This window comes from Typopeltis vanoorti, chromosome 24 (genome assembly GCF_054136105.1).
Source record: "Typopeltis vanoorti isolate ZY-2024b chromosome 24, IOZ_Tvanoo_1.0, whole genome shotgun sequence".
Taxonomy (NCBI): Eukaryota; Metazoa; Arthropoda; class Arachnida; order Uropygi; family Thelyphonidae; genus Typopeltis; species Typopeltis vanoorti.
In genome coordinates this window covers 11,808,230-11,833,538 of record NC_143572.1, presented here as the reverse complement: position 1 = coordinate 11,833,538, position 25,309 = coordinate 11,808,230, and the positions used below count along the sequence as shown (strand labels likewise).

Genomic DNA, 25,309 nt, shown 5'->3' with positions numbered 1-25,309 from the left:
GAATAAGAAAGAAATTAGTCGGAACACTAAATTAGCTGTATACAAGACAGTGTTCAAACCAATTTTAACTTATGGATCTGAGAGCTGGGTCAGAAGTAAAACACTTGACCAAAGACTAGAGACTGCAGATATGAGAGTCCTGAGAAAGATTAGAGGCGTGAATAGATGGCATCAATGGCAATATCATATTAAAAACGAGGATATTAGGAAAGAACTTGACATTGTCAGCATCCAGGAATGCGTTAGCAGAGCTAATCTCAGATGGTATGGTCACTTAAATAGAATGGGAGAGGAAAGATTAGCAAAACAAGTGTTCTCTGCCAGGTTGGCAGGAAAACGACCCAGAGGAAGACCAAGATATAGGTGAATTGATACGGTACAAAGTGCCTTAGACGATAGAAATATAAGATCTGATAATGTTGGAGTCTTGACAAGTAACAGACTGATTTGGAGGAAAATTGTAGATAGGAAGTTAGTAATGATGTAATTTTTTTATGTAGTACTGTCATATCCTGTACACCCCTTGAGGGTACATGGCAAGAATTTGATGATGATGATGATGAATATCATTACCTACCCATTCAGATTTGAAACCTGCAAAACTGCATTCAGCATTGCATAATTATTTGTTGACACACTCATTTGTCTGAGAGGTGGCTGAATCCACACTTGACTGCATTCTCCACCCCCACCCCCCACACACTCAATGCTCTGAGTTTGCACTTCCAACCTCTCATTGACAACACTTTCTCCAAAGTCTTAGCTCCAAAACAATTTAAATGTAGTCCATCAGGCATACACATAAACTGCACAATGCTCATCCTGCACAATCTTTTCTCTGACTCATTCATAATCATGGCCCTTCATCTCGATTCACTTCTGTCATACTGAAGCAGCAGACTCACAATCCTTTCCTTATTTTCTCACTCTTCTTTTTCATTTCTATCAGCAATGCTTTTATATCTTCTCTTATTGCATATGTCTCACTTTATAACTCATTCATGACTGCAAAACATTCGATTCTTTCACTTCTCTGCTCTACAAACTAACATCTTTGATCTTTGCATCTGGAAAACCTGCTTTTGTCACTTTCTCTTTAAGTACATTTCATATCTCTTATCATTGAATGTTCATGTGGCAGTCTTCTGATATATTAACATGGAAAAATAAACCATTGTTTTAATGCTACTAAGTATAATTAGTTTGAAATTTCATCATTTTTCTGTTCTCTATGAAATTATAGTGATAGATTTTGACCCATTGAATCTTGTGATGATTGTAGTTCTGTACTCCACGAAATTAGACCAATTGATTTTTATCCCAAAAATATTTTATTATTATTATTATTATTATTATTAGGGATGCTTAAGGGTCAAAGTTGTATAAATGAGAGGAGACCTCCACATAGCCTTTAAAGGAATGCGGAGAACCGACCAGAGCTTCTGATCTAATGTCCAATCCTCACCTTCTCATGGTGCACTCTGTTGGGTATGTACCTGGATAATGAACGAATAAGGATGGGTTGGCAATTTGGGATTTAGCCGACCAATTTGTATTCTTATTGGCTTAAACCTATATACAAAATAATGTTACAACATGACAAAATTTAATGCCGGCTGGGGTGTCGGACAGTTAAACAAGACCTCCGTTGTTTTCACCAGGGAACCAGAGCGAACAGCGAAAAGTCAGCTACTGGAACAAATCTGAAAGCACACCCCAACTCAACATCACCAGAGTTAAAGATCAGTACTATCAACATAAGAAGCCTGAATGGTAAAGAAATGGAGCTAGCTGAGGAATTAGATAAGTACCAGATCGACATAATAGGGGTGACTGAAACAAAAAAGACCAAAACTGGTGAGATCTTTCTGAGCAATAAATACAAAATGTTATATTCAGGCAATGACAATCAAGAAAAAGAAGGGGTAGCCATAGTATTCAACACTAAATACGAGGCTAATTTTCTTGAATGGCAGGCAGTCTCAAGTAGAATGATGTGGGCAAATATGAGAATGGAAAACTGGATAACGAGACTTATTTGTGCCTATGGTTCCACAGAAGGTTCTACTGAGGTAGAAGTGGAGGAATATTTTGAGGCTTTAGTGAAAGCAACTGACACAATGAAAACGGAAAAGTTGGTCCTTGTTGGGGATCTAAATAGTAGTGTAGGAAGTGATTGTCAGACATACAAAAATATTTTGGGGAAATTTGGAGAAGAGCAAAACTAATAATAATGGCAAATACCTGTTGGATTTCTGCTCAGGACATGGACTGGTTATTACTAATACCATGTTCCAACATAAAAATGTGCACAAATTCACATGGAGAGAAGACGCAAGGAATAAGAAAAGTCTCACTGACTATGTTATTGTTGATAGTGATGTTTTCTCCCTGATGCAGGACACCAGAGTGTACAGAGGATTTGAAATTGGATGCAATCACTATTTAGTCTTGAGCAGGATAAAATTGAATTTCATATCGAAAAGAATGACATGTAAGAAAGATTTTAAAGTGAATAAAAGTTGAGCAGCTCTCAGATGTGAACTGTAGACTAAAATACACAAAGATTATTGAATTAAAAATGAAAGAGTTTGAGAATAAGAACCAAACCTTGAAGAAAACTCTTATTGATTCAGCCAGAGAGGCATGTGGTGAGGTTGTCTGCAAGGATAGAAAAATCAGAACTCCATGGTGGACACAGGAAGTTAAAGAGGCAGTGAAGGAAAAGAAGAAAGCATATCAAAAGTTTCTGGCAAATAAGTCAGCTTGTGCTCTTAGAGAATACAGAGACAAATGTAAAAAAGCTAAATACTATGTAAAACTAGCTAAACAAAAGTCATGGGAGGACATTGGCAAGAACATAGAAAATAAATAAAAAGACTTCTAATGGGACTGTATTGATCAAGTACATATATTAAACAACTATGCTTTACCAACTGGTTTCACCAACTAAGGGTGTTATCATCTTCAGGGTACATAACTGATGTAAGGCACTAAAAAGTAAAAAACTGTTACACACTATAATCAACCGTTGTTTATTTTTTTACGGTATATATTAGAACACAGAAACTAAGTAAATAATTAATTTATTAACTTATTGCTGATAATATATACCGTAAAAAAATAAACAACATGTTCGACGAACACATAAGTCTGTCCACACTATAATCAACCGATTCAATGTTCTTTTGTCTAATATAATTTGTATCTGTTGATTATAGTTTGTAACAGTTGTTTACTTTTTAGTGCCTTATATCAGTTATGTACCCTGAATATGATAACAGCCTTAGTTGGTGAAACTAGTTGGTAAAGCATAGTTGTTTATTATATGTACTTGATCAATATAGTCTCATTAGAAGTCTTTTTATAACTGTTATGGTCAAGAAAATTAGCATTTTTTAATAGAAAATAAATATCAAGAAGGTGGTAAGATATTCTGGAGGTTGTTCAAGAAGCTGAGAAATGGAGGAAAGAGTGCTGTAAAAGGAGTTTGAGATGATACAGATGACATGAAAACGGGAGAAAAAGATATCCTTGAAGTATGGAGTAATTACTTCAAAAAATTACTAAATGAAACAAGTAGCGATAGCACAGTGGTAAAAAACACTCAACAGGCATACAGTCAGGACTACATATCCATACTTGAAGTAGAAAAAGCCATCAATAGCTTGAAATGTGGAAAGGCAGCAGGAGTAGATGATATTCGACAGAAATGCTGAAGAAGTATGGTGGTATAAAAGTCTTACAGTGGCTGCACTGCATAGTTCAGCAGGCCCGGACAGAGGGACGAATTCCTGATGATTGGAGTAGAGCTCTCATAGTACCCATATATAAAAAGGGACATAAAACTGAATGTGAGAATTATAAAGGTATTTCCCTACTGAGTGTTCCTGGCAAGATCTATGCAAGTATACTTGAAAAACGGTTGAGAAGAATTGTGGAAGAAAAGCTTGGTGAAGAACAAGCTGGATTCAGGCCAAATAGAGGCTGTCAGGATCAGATCTTCACTTTACGGCAAATAGTAGAGTAGGCTTCGGAATATAACAAAGATCTGTATTTAAGTTTTGTTGATCTGAAAAAGGCATACAACACGGTGCCAAGAGAGAAGCTATTCAAAATGCTACAGTTATATGGTGTCAATGGGTCATTATATCAAGCAATACTTAGTCTTTATTTGAGTTGCAAGTCAGCAGTTAGAATTGAAGGAAGTGCAGGAAGATGGTTTAATGTTAAATCTAGTGTGAGACAAGGATGTACATTATCCCCTCTGTTATTCATTATCTATATGGATCACATTATGAAGGAAAGTGGTATTAAACATGATATCAGAATTGGAGATGTTAATGTCAGCTCTTTGCTTTATGCAGATGATGTTATACTTTTAAATAAATCCACTACAAGTTTGCAAGATTCCCTGACTAAATTGAATAACTGTTGTAACATGGTCAGCAATAAAAAGACAAAGACAATGAAAATAGGTAGAATCATTGAAAATGTCAACTGTGTTTCGAACGGAGAACCTGTGGAACAAGTAAAGCATTTCAGCTACTTAGGCATGATTTTTAGTGAAGATGGTAAATTAAATATGGAAATAAACAACAGAATCAACAATGCTGGTATGGTAGGAAATCAATTGATTAAATTCATAGGAAATAAGAGAGAAATTAGTCAGAACACTAAAAATATACTGTCTTGTATACAAGCTGTATACAAGACAGTGTTCAAACCAGTTTTAACTTATGGATCTGAGAGCTGGGTCAGAAGTAAAACATTTGACCAAAGACTAGAGACCGCAGATATGAGATTCCTGAGAAAGATTAGAGACGTGAACAGATGGCATAAATGACAATATCATATTAAAAACTAGGATATTAGGAACGAACATGACATTGTCATCCAGGAATGTGTTAGCAGAGCTAATCTCAGGTGATATGGTCACTTAAACAGAATGGGCGACAAAAGATTAGCAAAACAAGTGTTCTCTGCCAGGTTGGCAGGAAAACGACCCAGAGGAAGACCAAAATATAGGTGGATTGATACAGTACAAAGTGGCTTAGGCGATAGAAATATAAGATCTGATGATGTTGGAGTCTTGACAAATAACAGACTGATTTAGAGGAAAATTGTAGATAGGAAGTTAGTAATGATGTAAATTTTTCATGTAGTACTATCATATCCTGTACACTCCTTGAGGGTACATGTCAGGAATTTGAGGATGATGATTATTATTATTAACATCTGACCTCCGTGGAGTCAAAGACTCATCGTGGGTGGTACATACTATTGCACACAATGCTCATCCAACTGTGCTTTAAATTAATTCAATGTGTCTGCATTCACAACACACTGGGGGGGCAATGCATTGCACTCACCAAACACTCTCCATCTAAAGAACCTGCTCCTTACTCCTCTACTCACATCCTCCTTATACAGTTATCAGCAATGGCCTCTTGTTCTATCCCCCCCATCCCATCCTTTAGGACCTGGTAGCAATCCGTGACTACCTTATGTGTCTCAATCATATTCCCCTCTTCCTCCTATTCATGGGTTTTGCAACTTACATTCTCTCAATCTATCCTCATACTCCACATTCCAATGACCACTGCACTGACCATCTTTGTTAATCTTCCCTTTGACCCTTTCCAACACATCCTCGTCATCATGAAAACCCAGCGACTAATTCCATGCATAATAATTCATATGAGGTCTGATGAAGGCCTTATACATGGCATCATAACCTCTCTATTTCAGCATATCAGGGTCTGCCACATCATTGCCATTATCCAATGTGATGTCTTCACAACTTGTGCAATGTCACCCCTGAATTTCAGGTCCGTGTTCACCATTACTCAAAGATATCTCATCTCCTTTACTTCCTTTATAGGTTCCCCACCAAGTGTATACTGCACATCTCATCATTGCTTACCAAATATCAAACCTTTACAATTTGCAACATTAAACAGACAATTCCACTTACCATCCCATTCATGCAATCTATTCAAGATCTCTTGTAAGGCCATAACATCTGCTTAACTGTGTTTTGCTCTCACCAGTTTTGCATCATCTGCAAACAGCTGCATATCACTAGTTAAGCCCATCACAATATCATTAACATACAAAGTGAACAACAGTGGTCCCAAAACTAACCCATGCAGTACACCACTAGTGATCTTTCTCTTTTTGGAATACTGTACTCCCATATACAACTTTCTGATAGCTATCTGACAGCCAGTCTATGATCCAACTCAGAAGTCTCTTATCCAATCCAATCTGTTTCAATTTATTTACCAGCTTGTCGTTTGGCAAACTATCAAAAGCTTTTGCAAAATCCAAGTACATCACTATATGCATCTTCCCTGTCCAAGGTATTTGTCATCTTGTTATAGTGCATAAGTAAGTTAGTGAAACATGATCTCCCTTTAACAAACCCATGCTGGCAATCACAGAGAATACTGCAGTTATCAACCCATTTCTTTATCTTACTTTTCACTAATCACTCTAGTACCTTCACCACAACTCCAGATATATAGATTGACCTATAATTTGAAGCTATAGCTTTATCACCCACCTTTATGCAGTGGAACATTTTTACCCTCCTTCCACTCCCTTGGAGCCTGTGCTGTTGCAAGACTTATTAAACAGGCATGCGAATGCGACTGCCAATTCTCTGGAACATTCCGTTAAGATGTGTGCCGATGTGCCATCAAATCCAATCTCCTTATTGACATCAAGTTTATTTATTTCCTCAAATACCTCCTGCTCACTCACAATTAAGTCACTCTCTTCTGTGCCCACTACACTTATATTCCTCATAATTCCACCCCAATCAGAATGAAACACGCTTATAAATTGATCACTGAATACCCTTCAACTATGTCTTCTGCAGCAGTTACCATTCTACCACTTTTCATCCATTAATATCATCTTACCATGATCATTCTTCCTTCTACTTGCCACATATCTAAAAAACTCTGTTTTTCTTTACCTGATTTGCCAATTTCTGCTTATATACACTATTCTTTTCCTTACTAACTGAGTCACTCTCCCCTGACATGTTCTTTATACTCTTCATGTAACTGATTATTACCATTATTTATCTTTTACTTCCTGCAAAGTACATGCTTTTTCCAGATTTCATGCTTAAGCTCCACATTCATCCATTTCATACCTTCCTTATTCAACCTTTTGGCCTTTGGATACATTCACACATTGATGCTGTTATGTATTTCTTTATCAGTTCCCGTGCAGCATTTATTTCCTTACCAATCAACTCCTCATTCCAAGCTGTCTCCTATGCTTGTCGTAATCAGCAGCATTGCACTTTCACATGTATCCTTTCCTCACAAGTCTGCATATGGCTAGGCACAACCCAGGTGATCACTTCATGATCACTTTCACCAACTGGAGGAAAGTGTGAAACCCCCTCTCTCACAATTACATCCTCTGATGAAATGAACAGATCAAGAACTCTCAATCCTCGCTTGCCCTTCTTCACGTGCTGCCTTAGATAGTTATCTCTCAAGAACTTAATAAATTCATTTTCCTTATTCCCAAATGCTATCTCTTCATTCCAATCTATACCACCATAATTAAAATCACTCATAATAATTACCCTATCTTTGTTCACTAATCCAAGTTGTTTATACATTTCTTCATCACTGCTCTCCACATTCCCAGGCCTATAGCAACATTCAACTAAATATGCTTCATATCAACCTCAACCTTATACCACACTACCTCATAACTGTTGCTACTATTTCCCTTTTTCATGTCTACCTTATATGGAAATAATTCCCCTGCTGTCATCAACAGCACTTCCTCTCCCTTCCTGTCCTTTCTTTCCTTGCAAAAAAATAGTGTATCCTTCCATTTCTATTCCTGTTATAATATCATCTTCATTCAACCATGTTTCACTTTATTTTTTATGACATTTTTTATGAATTTTTATGACATTATTTTATGAGCAGGATTTCTCATTGTGTTTGTGGTATTATCTTTTCAATATTTAAATAAACTAATATTTTTTATAATTTTTTTCTTAATTTTTTTTATTAGATGGCAATGCATATTGTTGTTTTTTCCATTGTATTATATATCATTGATGTTGTGAAATCAAATGGATGGAATGCTTTGTTTGGCACATTGAGCATTTCTACAAATGCAGACATGCCAAAGGAAGAAGATGATGATGTGAAAAAAGAAAGAGAAAAAGTAACACAGATGAAGTCGTTATCACAGGTTAGCCATGTTAATTATTTAATGAATAAATTGTTTTAAATGTCATGTATGACTTGAAAAATGTCTTTGTGGTTGAACAATCACAATATAAGTATTATGATATATTTGCTTAGTAAATGGCTTTGGAGCTTTTTGGAGCTCATTGCCAAATCTCATAAATTCTCTTAAGATTGGATTTGTGGTCCATAGCATTTAATATTAGATGTATATGTTCACAATAATTAGAAATAGCATTACTCAAAGTTATCAATATTAAAATTTTGTTATGGAGCAATGCTTAACCAGTACTGTTGCCAAAACTAATAACAGCAACAACATCGCTACTGAGAAAAGAAGAAAATTTTGATGCAAATGTTATCACTGATGGTGATATCAGTAATAATCCTGATGTTGCAGTAATAGATTAGTGAAACAAGAACAATTTGTATTTTCCTCTGATTTATGAAAATATAAAGGGTTGAAAAACAAATAATTGAAGCAGACACAACAGGGAAGGCTCACTAATATAAAGAAAATTTAATACTAGAAGGCAGTGGCTAGTCACTTAAGCTACATAAATGGGACATGTGCACTTAACAAAATAATGAAGTAACTTTACAGCTCACACATCTAGTAGAAATTATATAGAATTCTAGAATTTATTTAAAAACTACAATATATTTCTTCCAACACTATGTGGACTTTATCAGGATAACAGACCGTTAACTACACTCAAAAGAAAAATCATAATAATGAGTCATGATCACATATATATTAGCTCGTGTCTTGGTCTCAGCTGAAGTACATGATACTCCACTATTGGAGTTCAAAGGAACAACTGTAAAAAGTTGCATAAAATAATATATAAAATATATATATATATATATAAAAAATATATAAGATAAAAAAAGAAAAAAAAAACTTGTTAACATGATTACTTCCCAAAACTTGGATATTTGCATGCAATCTGATCAGTTCAGATGATTTTGCAGAGTTTCACATGTTTCTAGGAAAAGACAATCAATTATTATAATTACGGCTATTTTGCCTGCTTCAGTTTAGGAGTGCCCATGTTTAAATGTCATTGGCTATTTACTCACGGATTCTTAGGGCATTGTAGATATAAATTTATCAAAAAGTATATGTAGCATAAGGAAGAGAAATTTACACATACCTTTTTCTGGGTGTTGTGGCTTTTCTTCTTTCTGCGATGTCCGAAAACTACTGTGTGTGTGGAGGGGGGGGGGGATAGGCAATTTGGGAGAATTAAATTAGAAAAACCCAGGTTTTTTTCAGTAATATATATATAAACATATATATTATATTATTATGTTATATAGGGTGGGGAAAAGGTGAAAGGGTTGATTTTTTATATAGGGAGGGGGAAGGGGAAAAGGGGGTTGATGGGGTGCGATCCGTTTTGACTATTTTTGGTCGTCATCTGAACACATTGGGAAAGTGGATGCTATGTCAGGTCGGGTAGGTGCTTCTGTTTTTGAAGTGTTTGTGTTATCGCCTATTGGTCGGGGTTGTGACCTCAATTTTATGTTGTGAAGCTTCCAAACCTCGGAGATTATGTAGGGCCTGTGTACGTTGATAGAGTTCGCGTCACATTTTATGGCTATTGTTTCCGATATTCTAAGCATTGTTTCATTGTCTTGTCTGTCTACTATAATGGCCTTGTCGATCTGCGGGGTATGTTTTTGTTCAAGAGCGTGAACAGCTATTTCCGTTTTTCCTGTGCTTTGTATTCGATTTTTCTTTTTGATGTTACGTTTAATGTTTAAATGTTCAGGAATAGGGATTACAATCACGGAAGTTGTAGTCTTGCCCATAAAGACCTGATGGAACCTGTGTAGGTGATATCACAGTCTTTTTGGCAGGGAAATTTATAGACTACATTGTGATGTTCAAATATTTCTTTCTGTGTGAGAGGTTTGGTGGATTTTAGGAGATTTGCCAGTTTGTGGTGAATACCAGTTTGTAGTCAGTATGTTTGAAGATGTATTTATAGGCTTTGTATGTGTTTTGAGTGTATGGTAGTTTGATAATTTTTTGTGTTGGGAAGTTCGTTTTGGTACTTGGGTTGTTTTCGTGGTTTTTTGCCGTCCTGTTTGCGTAGTTAATCAGTTGTGTAGGATAGTTGCGATTTATGAAGATCTGTGTTAGTTTTTTTATTTCTGCATTTAGACTATTCTGATTGGTTGAAAATTTGTAAGCATTTATGAATTGTGATAAGATGACAGATTTGTTTAACAGAATATGGATGGTATGAGTGAAAATGGAGGTAGTTTCCGATATGCGAGGGTTATGGTATACTTTCGTGGCTATTTTGCTGTGTGTTCTGGTTAAAGTCAAGTTTAAGAAATTGATGGATTTGTTCTGTTCAGTTTCTGTGGTGAATTTTAATCTGTTGCTGTAACCGTTTAGGGATGTTTTTAAGCTGGTGATGTGTGTGGGATTACCAATGTACAGAATATCGTCCACGTATCTGCCATAAAAGTTGATGCAAGGGGGAAGGGAAGGGTGGAGTAGGAGTGATTCTATATGTGCTAGGAATAATTCTGCTAGTTGTCCAACGTACACAGGCCCTACATAATCTCCGAGGTTTGGAAGCTTCACAACATAAAATTGAGGTCACAACCCTGACCAATAGGCGATAACACAAACACTTCAAAAACAGAAGCACCTACCCGACCTGACATAGCATCCACTTTCCCAATGTGTTCAGATGACGACCAAAAATAGTCGAAACGGACCGCACCCCGTCAACCTTCTTTTCCCCTTCCCCTTCCCTATAAAAAAAATCAACCCTTTCACCTTTTCCCCACCCTATATAACATAATAATATAATATATATGTTTATATATATATTACTGAAAAAAACCTGGGTTTTTCTAATTTAATTCTCCCAAATTGCCTACCCCTCCACACACACACTCAGTAGTTTTCGGACATCGCAGAAAGAAGAAAAGCCGCAACACCCAGAAATTTCTCTTCCTTATGCTACATATACTTTTTGATAAATTTACATCTACAATGCCCTAAGAGTCCATGAGTAAATAGCCAATGACATTTAAACAGGGGCACTCCTAAACTGAAGCAGGCAAAATAGCCATAATTATAATAATTTATTAAGAGGAGTAACATGGGAGTTTTCCCAGAAATAATATACAAAGACAATCAAATTTTAACTTACTGGAATGAAGAAGTTGAGTCTGTTACAAAGAACTCTGTGCCTAGTGTCAATAGCTGCAAATGAAGGCCAGACTTCCAAAAATTTAATATGGTCTTTATGTTCTTCAGTTCTAATCAATGCAGAATGGCCAGCATATCCAAAATAAGAAAGATGGCACAAGCAAAGTAATGATACACATGTGGAATGGAAGGAGGTGATAATGCATCCCTTTTGAATGGTAGAAAGGAAGACTATTCAAGTCTTCCTTGATCACTTTCACCTCAACAACAGTGAACAATAGTGGTCCCAAAACTAACCTCTGCAGTAAACCACTAGTGATTTTCCTCTTTCAGAATACTGTACTCCCATATCAGAATACTGTACCTGGAGATGCAACTTTCTGATTACTATCTGACAGCCAGTCTCTGATCCAACTCAGAAGTCTGTTATCCATTCCAATCTGTTTCAGTTTATTTACCAGCTTGTCGTTTGGCAAACTATCAAAAGCTTTTGCAAAATCCAAGTACATCACTATATGCATCTTCCCTATCCAAGGTATTTGTCATCTTGTTATAGTGCATAAGTAAGTTAGTGAAACATGATCTCCCTTTAACAAACCCATGCTGACAATCACAGAGAATACTGCAGTTATCAACCCATTTCTGTATCTTACTTTTCACCAATCTCTCCTGTACCTTCACCACAACTCCAGATATACAAATTGACCTATAATTTGAAGCTACAGCTTTATCACCCACCTTTATGCAGTGGAACAATTTTACCCTCCTTCCACTCCCTTGGAGCCTGTGCTGCTACAAGGCTCTCATTAAACAGGCAATCTCCTTATTGGCATCAAGTTCCTGCTCACTCACAATTAAGCCACCCTCTTCTATGCCCACTACACTTATGTTCCTCAGGATTCAACCCCAATCAGGATGAAACGCTCTTATAATTGATCAATAAATACCTCAACTGTCTTCTGCAGTGGTTACCATTCTACCACTTTTCATCCATTAACCTATAATTCATCAATAGGTTCTTCCTTCTACTTGCCACATATCTAAAAAACTTTGTAGGGTTTTTCTTTACCTGATTTACCAATTTCTGCTCATACTGCACTGTTGTTTTCCTTACTAACTGAGTCACTCTTCTGACTTGTACTTTATACTCTTCATGTAACTGATTATTACCATTATTTATCTTTAATTCCTACAAAGTACATGCTTTTTTCCATATTTCATGCTTAAGCTCCACATTTACCCATTTCATACCTACCTTATTCAGCCTTTTGACCTACGGATACATTCACACATTGATGCTATTACGTATTTCTTTGTCAGGGTTCCATGAAAGAACAGAACAAGAAAGTACAGAATATGAAGAAACAGAACAATGAAAGAACAGAATTGTGACAGAATAGTCACAAAACTGTGACAAAACTGAACTATGATAAATCAGAACATGGGAAAAATAAAACATTTATTATTTATTATTATTATTATTATTTATTATTTTATTATTATTGTCGTATCTCTATATGTTGTATAGATTTTTAATCACTGCAGGTTGTCCATCCGGCATAAAAACATCAATGTATAGTTCTACAACATTTAAATGAGCAAGTCCTTCACAGTTTGCAATATAACACTTTTACTTAGTGTCCTTTTGCATTTGTTTTCTGTTAGATATTTTGCATGGCATTTGAATTTTTGTTGTGAAAACATTTTAGCAATTGTATCGTCAGTTTGCCAGAATAAAAGGGTGATCCATCTTCCACATATTCACTGTGAATATGCAATTTATTCGCAAGATAAGCATTCCTACTCATTTATGATCATATCGGCAGTTACTTAACTGCCCATATAATTTACTAGTTAGTTAGTACTATGACCAAACGTGAATATAAAATTAATAATAAATTTATTTTTTAACAGATCTATTATCATGGAATTTTCACTGACACAGAAAGGAAATCAAGTTCTACTGTACCAAGGATATGAATATACCAAGTATAGGGAAAACGAGAGTGGAGTGATTACCTGGAGATGCAGAGTCTACTTTGCCACCAAATGCAGGGCCTTCTTGAGGACACAGGAAGAAAATATCATTGGAGAGGTCCCACAACATTGCCATGATTCTAATCCTCAAAAAGCACAGGCAAACATTTTAAAGGCTAGGATGAAGCAAGACATGAAGGCAGTTGATGCAACTCCGAGGAATGTTATGGGAAATATTTTATCACAAGTGAATGGGGATGTTTTGGAACACTTACCAAAGCAATCCTCACTCATGCAAAGTCTTTTTAAACTTAAAAAAACTACTTATATTCCCAATCCAGCTACAACTGATTTTCCTATCCCAGAGAAGTATGCTGACCTCATTTTGTATGATACGGGAGCTGATGACCCAGAAAGAATATTGGCAATTGGGAATGATCTGCTCTCAGAATTAGACAAGGATGTCATTTATGGAGACGGAACATTTGATAAAGCACCTAGCATGTTTTTTCAGCTGTATACATGGCATGCTAAAATTGGCAATTCATATCCTCCATGTATTTATTTTCTTTTGCAAAAAGAGAATATGGATACATACAACAGAATGTTTACTATATTGCAACAATTGGTGCCCAATATAACACTCCAAAAGATTCTGCTGGATTTTGAAAAAGCATGTATGTCTGCTACTCAAGTTGCTTTTCCACAAGCAGAAGTAAAAGAGTGCTACTTTCACCCTTGCCAGAGTGTTATTAGGAAGATCAACAGGGTTGGCTTAAAGGAAGTGTACGAGTCTGATATTGACATGAAGTTGAAACTGAAGTCCCTACCTGCTCTCTGCTTTGTGCCAATAACAGATGTAAGAGCTGTTTTTGACCAACTAGCTGCCACATTTCCAGATGAGGATAACTACAATGAAGTTCTCACATATTTCTTCTCACCCTACATCGAAGGAGTTGCAGGAAGATCACCTCTCTTTCCAATTAGAATATGGAATCATTTTGAGGCTGCTACTGAGAGATGTCCTGAGACTACAAATTGCTGTGAAGGTTTCACAACGCCTTAAACTCGTTGTTTCATTGTAGTCACCCAAACATTTGGAACCTATTAGATGGATTAAGATGAGATATAGCTTGCGCGATTATTTTTAACCAATGCCCATACAGGTCGCCCAGAAGTCAGAAAAAAGAGGTATGAGACCCTTAGTAATCAAGTGGCAATAATTGTGCAGGAATATCAAAATCAAGAAGATAAATTGAGGTTTTTATGCCGAATGGCCAACCTGCAGTGATTAAATTTTTTTATATATATATTTCTTTTATATTTTGTTTTATATAGATATTTCATTAATAAATAGATACGACACAATTAAATGTTTTATTTTTTCCCCTGTTCTGCAGTGATTACATTTTTTTTATATATATTTCTTTTATATTTTGTTTTATATAGATATTTCATTAATAAATAGATACAACATAAATAAATGTTTTATTTTTTCCCCTGTTCTGTTTTGTCACTGTTCTGTTTGTTACTGTTCTGTTTCTTCATGTTCTGTTTCTTCCTGTTACCCTTTGTCAGTTCCCATGCAGCATTTATTCCTTACTGATCAACTTTTCATTCCATGTTATAGCTCCAAGCTGTCTCCTAAGCTTGTCGTAATTACCAGCATTGTACTTTCACATGTATCCTTTCCTCACAAAAGTCTGCACATGGCTAGCCACAACCCAGGTGATAACTTCAAGCATCATGTAAGGATCGAGAGTTTTAGATCTGATAATTTCATCAGAGGATGTAATTGTGAGGGGGGTGGGTTCACCAACTGGAGGAAAGTGTGAACCCCCCTCACAATTACATCCTCTGATGAAATTATCAGATCTAAAATTCTCGATCCTTACGTGATGCTTGATATAATTATCTCTCAAAGAACTCAAGCAATTCATTTTCCTTATTCCCAATCTGTACTGCCATAATTAAAATCACCCATAATAATTACCCTTCCTTTGTTCACTAATCCAAGTTGTTTATACATTTCTTCATCGCCATCCTCCACATTTCCAGGCATGTAGCAACATACAACTAAATATGTCTTCCTGTCAACCTCCACATTACATTATACTGCCTCATAACCATTACCACTATTTCATTCTTTCATATGACATCCTGACAGGAATAGAGATGGAAAGGTATGATGTGTTTCGTGAGGATAGAAGGGGTAAAAAGGGAGGGGGAGTGCTATTGATGATAGAGAAAGAGTTATGTCCATACAAGGTAGAGATGCAAGAGGGAAATGGGGCCAGTGGTTTTGAGGCAGTATAGTGTGAGATAGAGGTGAATAGAATCAAATACTTGGTGGGATGTTGTTATAGACCTGGTAATGTGGATGGTGGTGATAGTGAAATGTATAGTCAAATAAGCCAAGCAAATAAGAAAAGGGTGATCATTATGGGTGATTTTAATTATGGCAATATAGACTGGAATGAAGAGATAGCAACTGGAAGTAAAGAAAATGAGTTTCTTGAGTTTTTGAGGGATAACTACCTCAGACAGTATGTAACAGAGGGCACAAGAGGATTAAGGGTCTTGGATTTGGTCATCTCATGGAGGATGTAATTATCAATGAGGTATCAAATCATCCACCAATTGGTGAAAGTGACCATGAGGTGATTACTTGGGTGGTTGCCAGCAGTGCAAGGACCCCTGTGAAAAAAAGGGTATATGTGAAACTACAAGGGGGGGGGGGGGGTGATTATGAAGAGCTCAGGAGACAGCTTGCAGGTGTAGCATGGAATGAGGAGTTAGCTGGAAAAGAGATCAATGCAGCTTGGGGGATTTTCAAAAAATATTTAGTGGATGCAATGTCTAAATGTATACCACCGTTGAGAAGGTTAAATAAGTTAGGTGTGAGATGGATGAATAAAGAGATTAAGCATGCAATACAGAGAAAAAGGGCATTGTGGAGGCAGCATAAGAGAAGTGGAAGTAACCAATTTCATGAGTTCTACAAAGACCAGCCAAGGAGAGTGACTTGGTTGGTGAGAGTAGCTAAAGAGAGGTATGAACAGCAGTTAGCTAATGAAGCTAAAAAGAATCCTATGGAGTTCTTTCGATATGTAGCCAGCAAAAGAAAGAATGATTATGGAAGGATGACATTGATTGGAGGAAATGGTATAAAGACAGCTGTTGCAGAATGTGTGGTGGAGATACTTAATGAGCAGTTCATAAAGATCTTTCAATCTTGTGAATGTGACTTCATGGAGAGATTAAGAGCAGTTGATGATGGGGAGGAGAGACTGACTGTAAGTGAGCAAGAGGTGTTTGGGGAGTTGAGTAAACTAGATGTAAATAAGGCTGTGGGACTTGATAATATATCACCGCGTATTCTGAAGGAATGTGCCAGAGAGTTGACACCTGCCTTGACATATTTTTTTAATACGAGTCTTGCACTTGGTCAAGTCCCTAAAGAGTGGAAGGAGGGCAAGATTGTGCCACTTCATAAAGGAGGTGATCGAACTCAAGCATCAAACTATAGGCCTATCTGTGTGTCAGGTGTTGTGGTTAAGTTGTTGGAGAAGCTTGTGAGAACTAGGATCCAGAGTTGGGTTGACAACAATGGTATAATCTTTGATGGACAGCATGGATTTGCTAAAGGGAGGTCGTGTTTTAGTAATCTACTTACTTATTACAATAAAGTGACTGCTTCCTCTTGGACAGAGGAGAAGGATACACAGTAATATACTTGGATTTTGCAAAAGCTTTTGATAGAGTACCTCATGATAAGTTGACAGTCAAACTAGAGCAGATGGGGTTGGATATTAGATTAGTGCATTGGATTGGAGACTGGCTATCTGATAGGTATCAACAAGTTGTGTATGGGGGTGCAATATCCAGGAAAAGGAAAGTCACTAGTGGAGTGCCTCAGGGATCTGTTTTAGTGCCATTACTATTTAACTTGTATATTAATGATATTGGCGAAGATTTGGATGGAGATATTCAGTTGTTTGCAGATGATGCAAAGTTGGGACGAACCATAAAGAGTAGTGAAGATGTTGTGGCCTTGCAAGAAGACTTGAATAAATTGAGTGATTGGGCAAGCAAATGGGGATGTGAGTTCAATGTTGCAAAATGTAAGGTTTTAAAATTTGGAAAACAAAGATGGGATGCGGAATTTATGCTTGGTGAGAATATATTGTTGGAAGTAGAGGAAATAAGAGATCTGGGAGTGATAGTGGATAAGGATCTAAAATTTAGGGGACACATCACCAAAATTGTGAAGACAACACAAAGACTTCTGGGAATGATGAGGAGGACACTGACGTGTAGAAGTAGGGAGATTCTTGTTCCATTGTATAAGGCTTTGATTAGGCCACACATGGACTATTGTGCCCAGATTTGGTCACCTGGTTTTCAGAAGGATGAAGAGATGTTGGAAAGGGTCCAAAGGCGACTGACTAAGGTAGTTTCTGACCTCTGGAATGTCGAGTATGAGGAAAGATTGAAAAGATGTAATTTGCAGAGTCTAGTGGAGAGAAGGAAGAGGGGAGATATGATAGAGACCTACAAGTTGGTAAGGGGTTGTTATAGGATCAATGGTGGAGAAGTTCTACAGAGAATAGTGGGAGATCAGGGGAGAACCAGAGGTCATACCTGGAAACTGTATAAAGAGGGTGTGAGTAGGGGAGTGAGAGGCAGGTTTTTTTCGTGCAGAGTTGTGAATGATTGGAATGCCTTGCCTGAGAGTGTGGTGTCTGCAAGGAGTTTGAATGTGTTTAAGACCCGGTATGATGAGATGTGTGTGAGATAAAAGGACCTCCTAGATGAGTCTTTGACTCCATGAGGTCTTGTTTAATAATAATAATAATAATAATAATAATATCCCACTTATGTGGACATAATTCCACTGCTATGATCAGCAGCACTTGTCTTTTCTCTCCTTGTGAAAAATACTGTATCCATCCATTTGTATTGTTGTGTGGGATATCCCCAATTTTTCACCTCCATTCCTTAGGACTAGTTGAGCTCTCCAATGAGGAATTTTTAGGGTATGTATTTTTGACTGTTGATCTGTGTGTGTGTGTGTGTGTGTGTGCGTGTGCGTGTGTGTGTGTGTTCACAGGCCAGTTTACCTGTTCTGAGGGACGAAAAACCTGAATTTCTGGGAGAAAAAACCCTCTACCTCTGTATAAGACTGGCTTACTCACCTTAAGTTGAATTTCAACTTAAGGTGAGTAAGCCAGTAAAGGTTCGTCATGTTGAATCCAGAACGGTAATCCAAAATCATGAAAGTTAGCATACTATTCATGATTTTGGCTCTCCAGCACAACTGATCATCGTCATGCCTTGGCAACAGACTGACATCCTTTCTCACTACACTGTTATCTTTCACTAAGAATACATTAAAAACTTCACCTGTGTAGCACAGTTGGAAGAATAATCAAACTTTCTAACAATCAAATGGAGGTCTTATTGACTAAAAACGATCTCAGCTTAATTCTTTTCTTGACAAGAGGAAAAATCTTTATATTTGTGTTTTTTGTTGAGTGTGAATTAGGTAATTTCATATGGATATAGCAGAGTTCTTCCCTTTGTGAAACTCGGGTTTTCATCTTGCAAAATAGTCAAATGGCAGCCAGAGAGTAATTATAGACAAAAATACTATGTAGTGGGTGGGAGATGGTACAGTGAAGATGGTGGATCATGCAGCGCTACAATGGATTGTGTACCATAGTGTAGTGTACAGCAGCCTCCCATAATGAAATCTTGGACCTCATAGAGTCTCTGAACTCATTATGGGAGGGTACTTTGTTATACAACTAGTATTCCCATTGAGAGTCCATACAAGAAATTGATTATGATGTTGAGATCATTTTACTTAGCACCAAGAATTTTTCTTAACATATGACATAACTTTTTATTTATTTTTTATTTATTTATTTATTTTTTATATTTTTTTTTGACATCCACTGTAAACAATGCTACATTTTATCTAATCTTGAAGTTCATGTTTTGGATAACCAACACCAATACTCTCTATCTATGACTATGGTCATTTACATAAGAATTGCTCTTGCACTTTACGAGTAAGTTTCAGCAAGTTATATTTTGTAATAACCCAAGCTTGCTCTCTTCATTACATATTTAGTGAAAGCATCACTTGCCTCCAGGAAAATATTTTATACTTCCTACTTCTATGCATATGACACATAATGTACTGGTGACAGGTTTGGTTTTATATATGTTTTATTGATTCATGTAGTATTAATGTTATATTGTGCCATATCCAAGATTAAAGCAATACACAAGATAATGACAATTTTGAGAATTTTCTCTTTGAAAACAAATAAACTATTTTGCTTTAGAACTAATACATTATACCAAGTGATTACTTTCTTTTTTTTCCTCCGCCCTCAGTTCCCTGCCTTACTGATACACCAACTAAGGAAAGAATATCATGTAGGAAAGTGTAAAAGTGTCAAAGTCAAAGTTGCAGTTCGCAATCTCACTTTTGCAGTTGAAGCTGGGAACATTTTTGGTCTTCTTGGACCAAATGGTGCAGGAAAGACCTCAGCAATGAAGATAATTACTGGAGAGGAGCCAGCATCTTCTGGAAATGTAACAAAATTATATATATGTATATTTCTTAAAGAAATAATATAATCTGTTCAATATTAAGAGTTATGTCAATATTAAGAGTTTAGAGTTATGTCGGTTTTTGATTGATAAAATCAAGTAAGCAAACAGTAAATTTCTTATATATATAAGAAATTTACTGTTCTTATAAATGTGTATTCATAATATATATTAATAAGTTATAGTTAAATATATATGTTAAATATATATGGTGCTTAAGGGTCAAAGCTGTATAACTGAGAGGAGACCTCCACATAGCCTTTAAAGGAATGCGGAGAACCGACCAGGGCTTCTGACCTAATGTCCAATCCTCACCTTCTCGTGGTGCACCCTGTTGGGTATCTACTTTGATACTGAACGAATGAGGATGGGCTGGCAATTTGGAATTTAGCCGACCAAATTGTATTCTTATTGGTTAAACCAAAATAAAAAATGATGGTACAACATGACAAAATTTCATGCCCGCTGGGGCGTCGCCCAGTTAAACAAGGCCCCCCGTTGTTTTCGCCAGGGAACCAGGGCGAACAGCAAAAAGTCAGCTACTGGAACAAATCTGAAAACAAACCCCAACTCAACATCACCAGTGTTAAATATCGGTACTATCAACGTAAGAAGCCTGAATGGCAAAGAAATGGAGCTAGCTGAGGAATTAGATAAGTACCAGATCGACATAATAGGGGTGACTGAAACAAAAAAGACCAAAACTGGTGAGATCTTTCTGAGCAATAAATACAAAATGTTATATTCAGGCAATGACAATCAAGGAAAAGAAGGAGTAGCCATAGTATTCAACACAAAATACGAGGCTAATCTTCTTGAATGGCAGTCAGTCTGAAGTAGAGTAATGTGGGCAAATATGAGAATGGGGAACTGGACAATGAGACTTATTTGTGCCTATGGTCCCACAGAAGGTTCTACTGAGGTAGAAGTGGAGGAATTTTTTGAGGCTTTAGAAAAAGCAACTGACACAATGAAAAAGGAAAAGTTGGTCCTTGTTAGGGATCTAAATAGCAGAGTAGGAAATGATTGTGAGACATACAAAAATATTTTGGGAAAATTTGGAGAAAAGAGCAAAGCTAATAATAATGGCAAATATCTGTTGGATTTCTTCTCAGGACATGGACTGGTTATTACTAACACCATGTTCCAACATAAAAATGTGCACAAATTCACATGGAGAGAAGAGGCTAGGAATAAGAAAAGTCTCATTGACTATGTTATTGTTGATAGTGATGTTTTCTCCCTGGTGCAGGACACCAGAGTGTACAGAGGATTTGAAATTGGAAGTGATCACTATTTATTCTTGAGCAGGATAAAATTGAGTTTCATATTGAAAAGAATAACATGTAAGAAAGTTTTAAAGCGAATAAAAGTTGAGCAGCTCTCAGATGTGAACTGTAGACTAAAATACAGAAAGATTATTGAAAAGAAAATGAAAGAGTTTGAGAACAGGAATCAAACCTTGGAGATTCAGTGGCAAACTTTGAAGAAAACATTGATTGATTCTGCCAGAGAGGCATGTGGTGAGGTTGTCTGCAAGGATAAAAAAATCAGAACTCCCTGGTGGACACAAGAAGTTAAAGAGGCAGTGAAGGAAAAGAAGAAGAAGAAAGCATATCAAAAGTTCCTGGCAAATTAGTCAGCTTTTACTCTTACAGAATACAGAGACAAATGTAAGAAAGCTAAACAGTGTGTAAAACTAGCTAAACAAAAGTCATGGGAGGACTTTGGCAAGAATATAGAAAATAAACATCAAGAAGGTGGCAAAATATTCTGGAGGTTGTTGAAGAAGCTTAGGAATGGAGGAAAGAGTGCTGTAAAAGGAGTTAGAGATGATAAAGGTGACATGAAAACAGGAGAAAAAGATATCCTTGAAGTATGGAGTAATTACTTTGAAAAACTGCCAAATGAAACAAGCAGTGATGACAGCACAGTCATAAAAAACACTGACCAGGCATGCAGTCAGGAATACATATCCATACTTGAAGTAGAAAAAGTCTCAAAGGCTTGAAATGTGGAAAGGCAGCAGGATTAGATGATATTCGACCAAAAATGCTGAAGTATGGTGGTATAAAAGTCTTACAGTGGCTTCACTGCATAGTTCAGAAAGCCTGGACTGAGGGACGAATTCCCGATGATTGGAGTAGAGCTCTCATAGTACCCATATATAAAAAGGGAAATAAAACTGAATGTGAGAATTACAGAGGTATTTCCCTACTGAGCGTTCCTGGCAAGATCTATGCAAGTGTACTTGAGAAATGGTTGAGAAGAATTGTGGATGAAAAGCTTGGTGAAGAACAAGCTGGATTCAGGCCAAATAGAGGCTGTCAGGATCAGATCTTCACTTTACGACAAATAGTCGAGAAAGCATGGGAATATAACAAAGATCTGTATTTAAGTTTTGTCGATTTGGAAAAGGCATATGACTAGGTGCCAAGAGAGAAGCTATTCAATACGCTGCAGTTATATGGTGTCAATGGGGTTATATCAAGCAATACTTAGTCTTTATTTGAGTTGTAAGTCAGCAGTTAGAATTGAATTAAGTACAGGAAGATGGTTTAATGTTAAATCTGGTGTGAGACAAGTATGTACATTATCCCCTCTGTTATTCATTATCTATATGGATCACATTATGAAGGAAAAGTGGTATTAAACCTGATATCAAAATTGGAGATGTTAATGTCAGCTCTTTGCTTTATGCGGATGATGTTATACTTCTAAATATATCCGCTACAAGTCTGCAAGATTCTCTGACTAAATTGGATAGCTGTTGTAATAGATATGGTATGAAGGTCAGCAATAAAAAGACAAAGACAATGAAAATAGGTAGAATCATTGAAAATGTCAACTGTTTGTGAATGGAGAACCTGTGGAACAAGTAAAACATTTCAGTTACTTAGGCACGATTTTTACTGAAGATGGTAAATTAAATATAGATATAGACAACAGAATCAGCAAAGCTGGTATGGTGGGAAGTCAATTGAATAAATTCATATGGAATAAGAGAGAAATTAGTCGGAACACTAAATTAGCTGTATACAAGACAGTGTTCAAACCCTTTTTAACTTATGGATCTGAGAGCTGGGTCAGAAGTAAAACACTTGACCAAAGACTAGAGACCGCAGATATGAGAGTCCTGAGAAAGATTAGAGGCATGAACAGATGGCATCAATGGCAATATCATATTAAAAATGAGGATATTAGGAAAGAACTTGACATTGTCAGCATCCAGGAATGCGTTAGCAGAGCTAATCTCAGGTGGTATGGTCACTTAAAGAGAATGGGAGAGAAAAGATTAGCAAAACAAGTGTTCTCTGCCAGGTTGGTAGGAAAACGACCCAGAGGAAGACCAAGATATAGGTGGATTGATACGGTACAAAGTACCTTAGACGATAGAAATATAAGATCTGATAATGTTGGAGTCTTAACAAGTAACAGACTGATTTGGAGGAAAATTGTAGATAGGAAGTTAGTAATGATGTAAATTTTTCATGTAGTACTCTCATATACTGTACACCCCCCTTGAGTGTACATGGCAGGAATTTGATGAGGATGATGATGATGAGTTAAATATATATTTCTTAGAGTAATAATATAATCCGTTTAATTATTAACAATGTTTAGAGTATGTCAGTTTTTGAATGATAAAATCAAGTAAGAGAACAGTAACTTTCTTAATTTCTATGATAATTATTATTATTATTATTATTATGTGACACCTTCAAGGAGTCCAAAGACTCATCGAGGGAGAGTGTGCTAACAGCATCGAACGATTAAACCCCTTCCAACTACTAACTGCGCTCTAACTTGCTTAACGTTTTGCTGCGCCATTACTAGCAGAGGCTTTACCAATCGGCCAACCTTTGCTGGCATTTTTTTAAAGTTAATTTTAAGTTTATTTACTGTAAGTTTTGTTAATAGTGAGATATATAAATATATTAGTGTTATACTTATTCACACACTTTCACAGGCTTTAAGGAAAATAAAAACATTGTTTTTCTGAGATTCTTGCATACAGTATAATTGGTAGACTAGATCATCAAAATAAATAAATACTTTTGTTCTCACTTAACAAAGTTCAGAAAGCTCTTGAAATCATTTCAACGAGCTTTCATATGCTTCATAGCATAAGAAGTTTTTCTTATGCTATGAGACATTCATTTCTTCTCAACATGTACTCACTCAGTTTTCATGAAAATAGTACCTTATGAGAAATGATCTACAGATTCAGTCTAGTGGCATAGAACTGTTTAGAGCAAGAACAAGGATAGTGAGTGAAGAAACTGCCTTGAATGCAAAGCTGACAGAAATTCCAAAATAGAAATACAGTAAGTGTGCATTATAATGAACACTAATATAGTGAAATAATGTGTTATAACAAATTATGTAAAAGTCATGGCATGAGCCCACTCCAATGGAACCAATGTTATTTTAAGCTTATTGTTTGTGAACAGTGAAAGTTCAAAATCTTCATAATGGTGAACTGAATTTCCTACTAAATGATGTCACAATCCATGCACTGAAATTTTCATTTGTTCAACAAAGCACATATTTTTAACTTAATCTGCACTGGCATGATAATACATGTGAAAGGAGGCCATCATTCTGTATACAGGCAGGTAGTTCAGCATGTTGTTTACACTGACTGGCTGCTAAAACCATCATCTCAAAATACAGCTGTTGGGAAGTAATACTTCATACAAGTTTTGTGTTTTACATTAAAATAGAAAACAATGGGAAAGGAGGAAACTAGATTTTTCTTTCACCTTATACCAGTGTTTTTTAAACTCTGTTATGCAGAACCCTAGGGTTACTCATAATTTTGTGGGGGGGGGGGGTTCAAGAACATATAAGCATTTATGGCCATACAAAGTAGAGATGCAAGAGGGAAATTGTGCCAGTGGTTTTGAAGCAGTATGGTGTGGGATACAGATGAATGGAATCAAATACTTGGTTGAATGTTGTTATAGACCAGGTAATGTGGATTGTGGCGATAATGAAATGCATACTTGTGTAGAGGCTTAAGTGCTGTGAAGACATTATGTTGGAGGTTTAATGGATTTTTTACAACACTCAAAAAGAATTAAAATAGAATTTAATACTTCCTATATTTCGTCCTAGTCACTAGGACATCTACGGGGATTACAAAGACAATTAATGTAACATGCACACAAAAACTTACAATACTAAGCCCAACCACATGGGTGACACTAAAGTCCTATCTAGGTGGAGCGCCCTCCACAGTAGTAGGGCACAGTAGTAGGGCACACACGGGCAGTAGTAGGCCTGG

At 36.4% G+C, this 25,309-nt stretch overlaps 1 protein-coding gene across 1 annotated transcript in view; it reads left to right on the top strand.

The window, feature by feature from the left end:
* LOC150092928 (cholesterol transporter ABCA5-like) overlaps positions 1-25,309 on the top strand; it is a 640,434-nt gene that overhangs the window by 475,684 nt on the left and 139,441 nt on the right. Inside the window, exons 19-20 of the mRNA XM_090414108.1 lie at positions 8,056-8,238; positions 19,801-20,001. Coding sequence (XP_090270234.1) covers positions 8,056-8,238; positions 19,801-20,001 — 384 coding nt within the window. The remainder of the gene's footprint in view (positions 1-8,055; positions 8,239-19,800; positions 20,002-25,309) is intronic.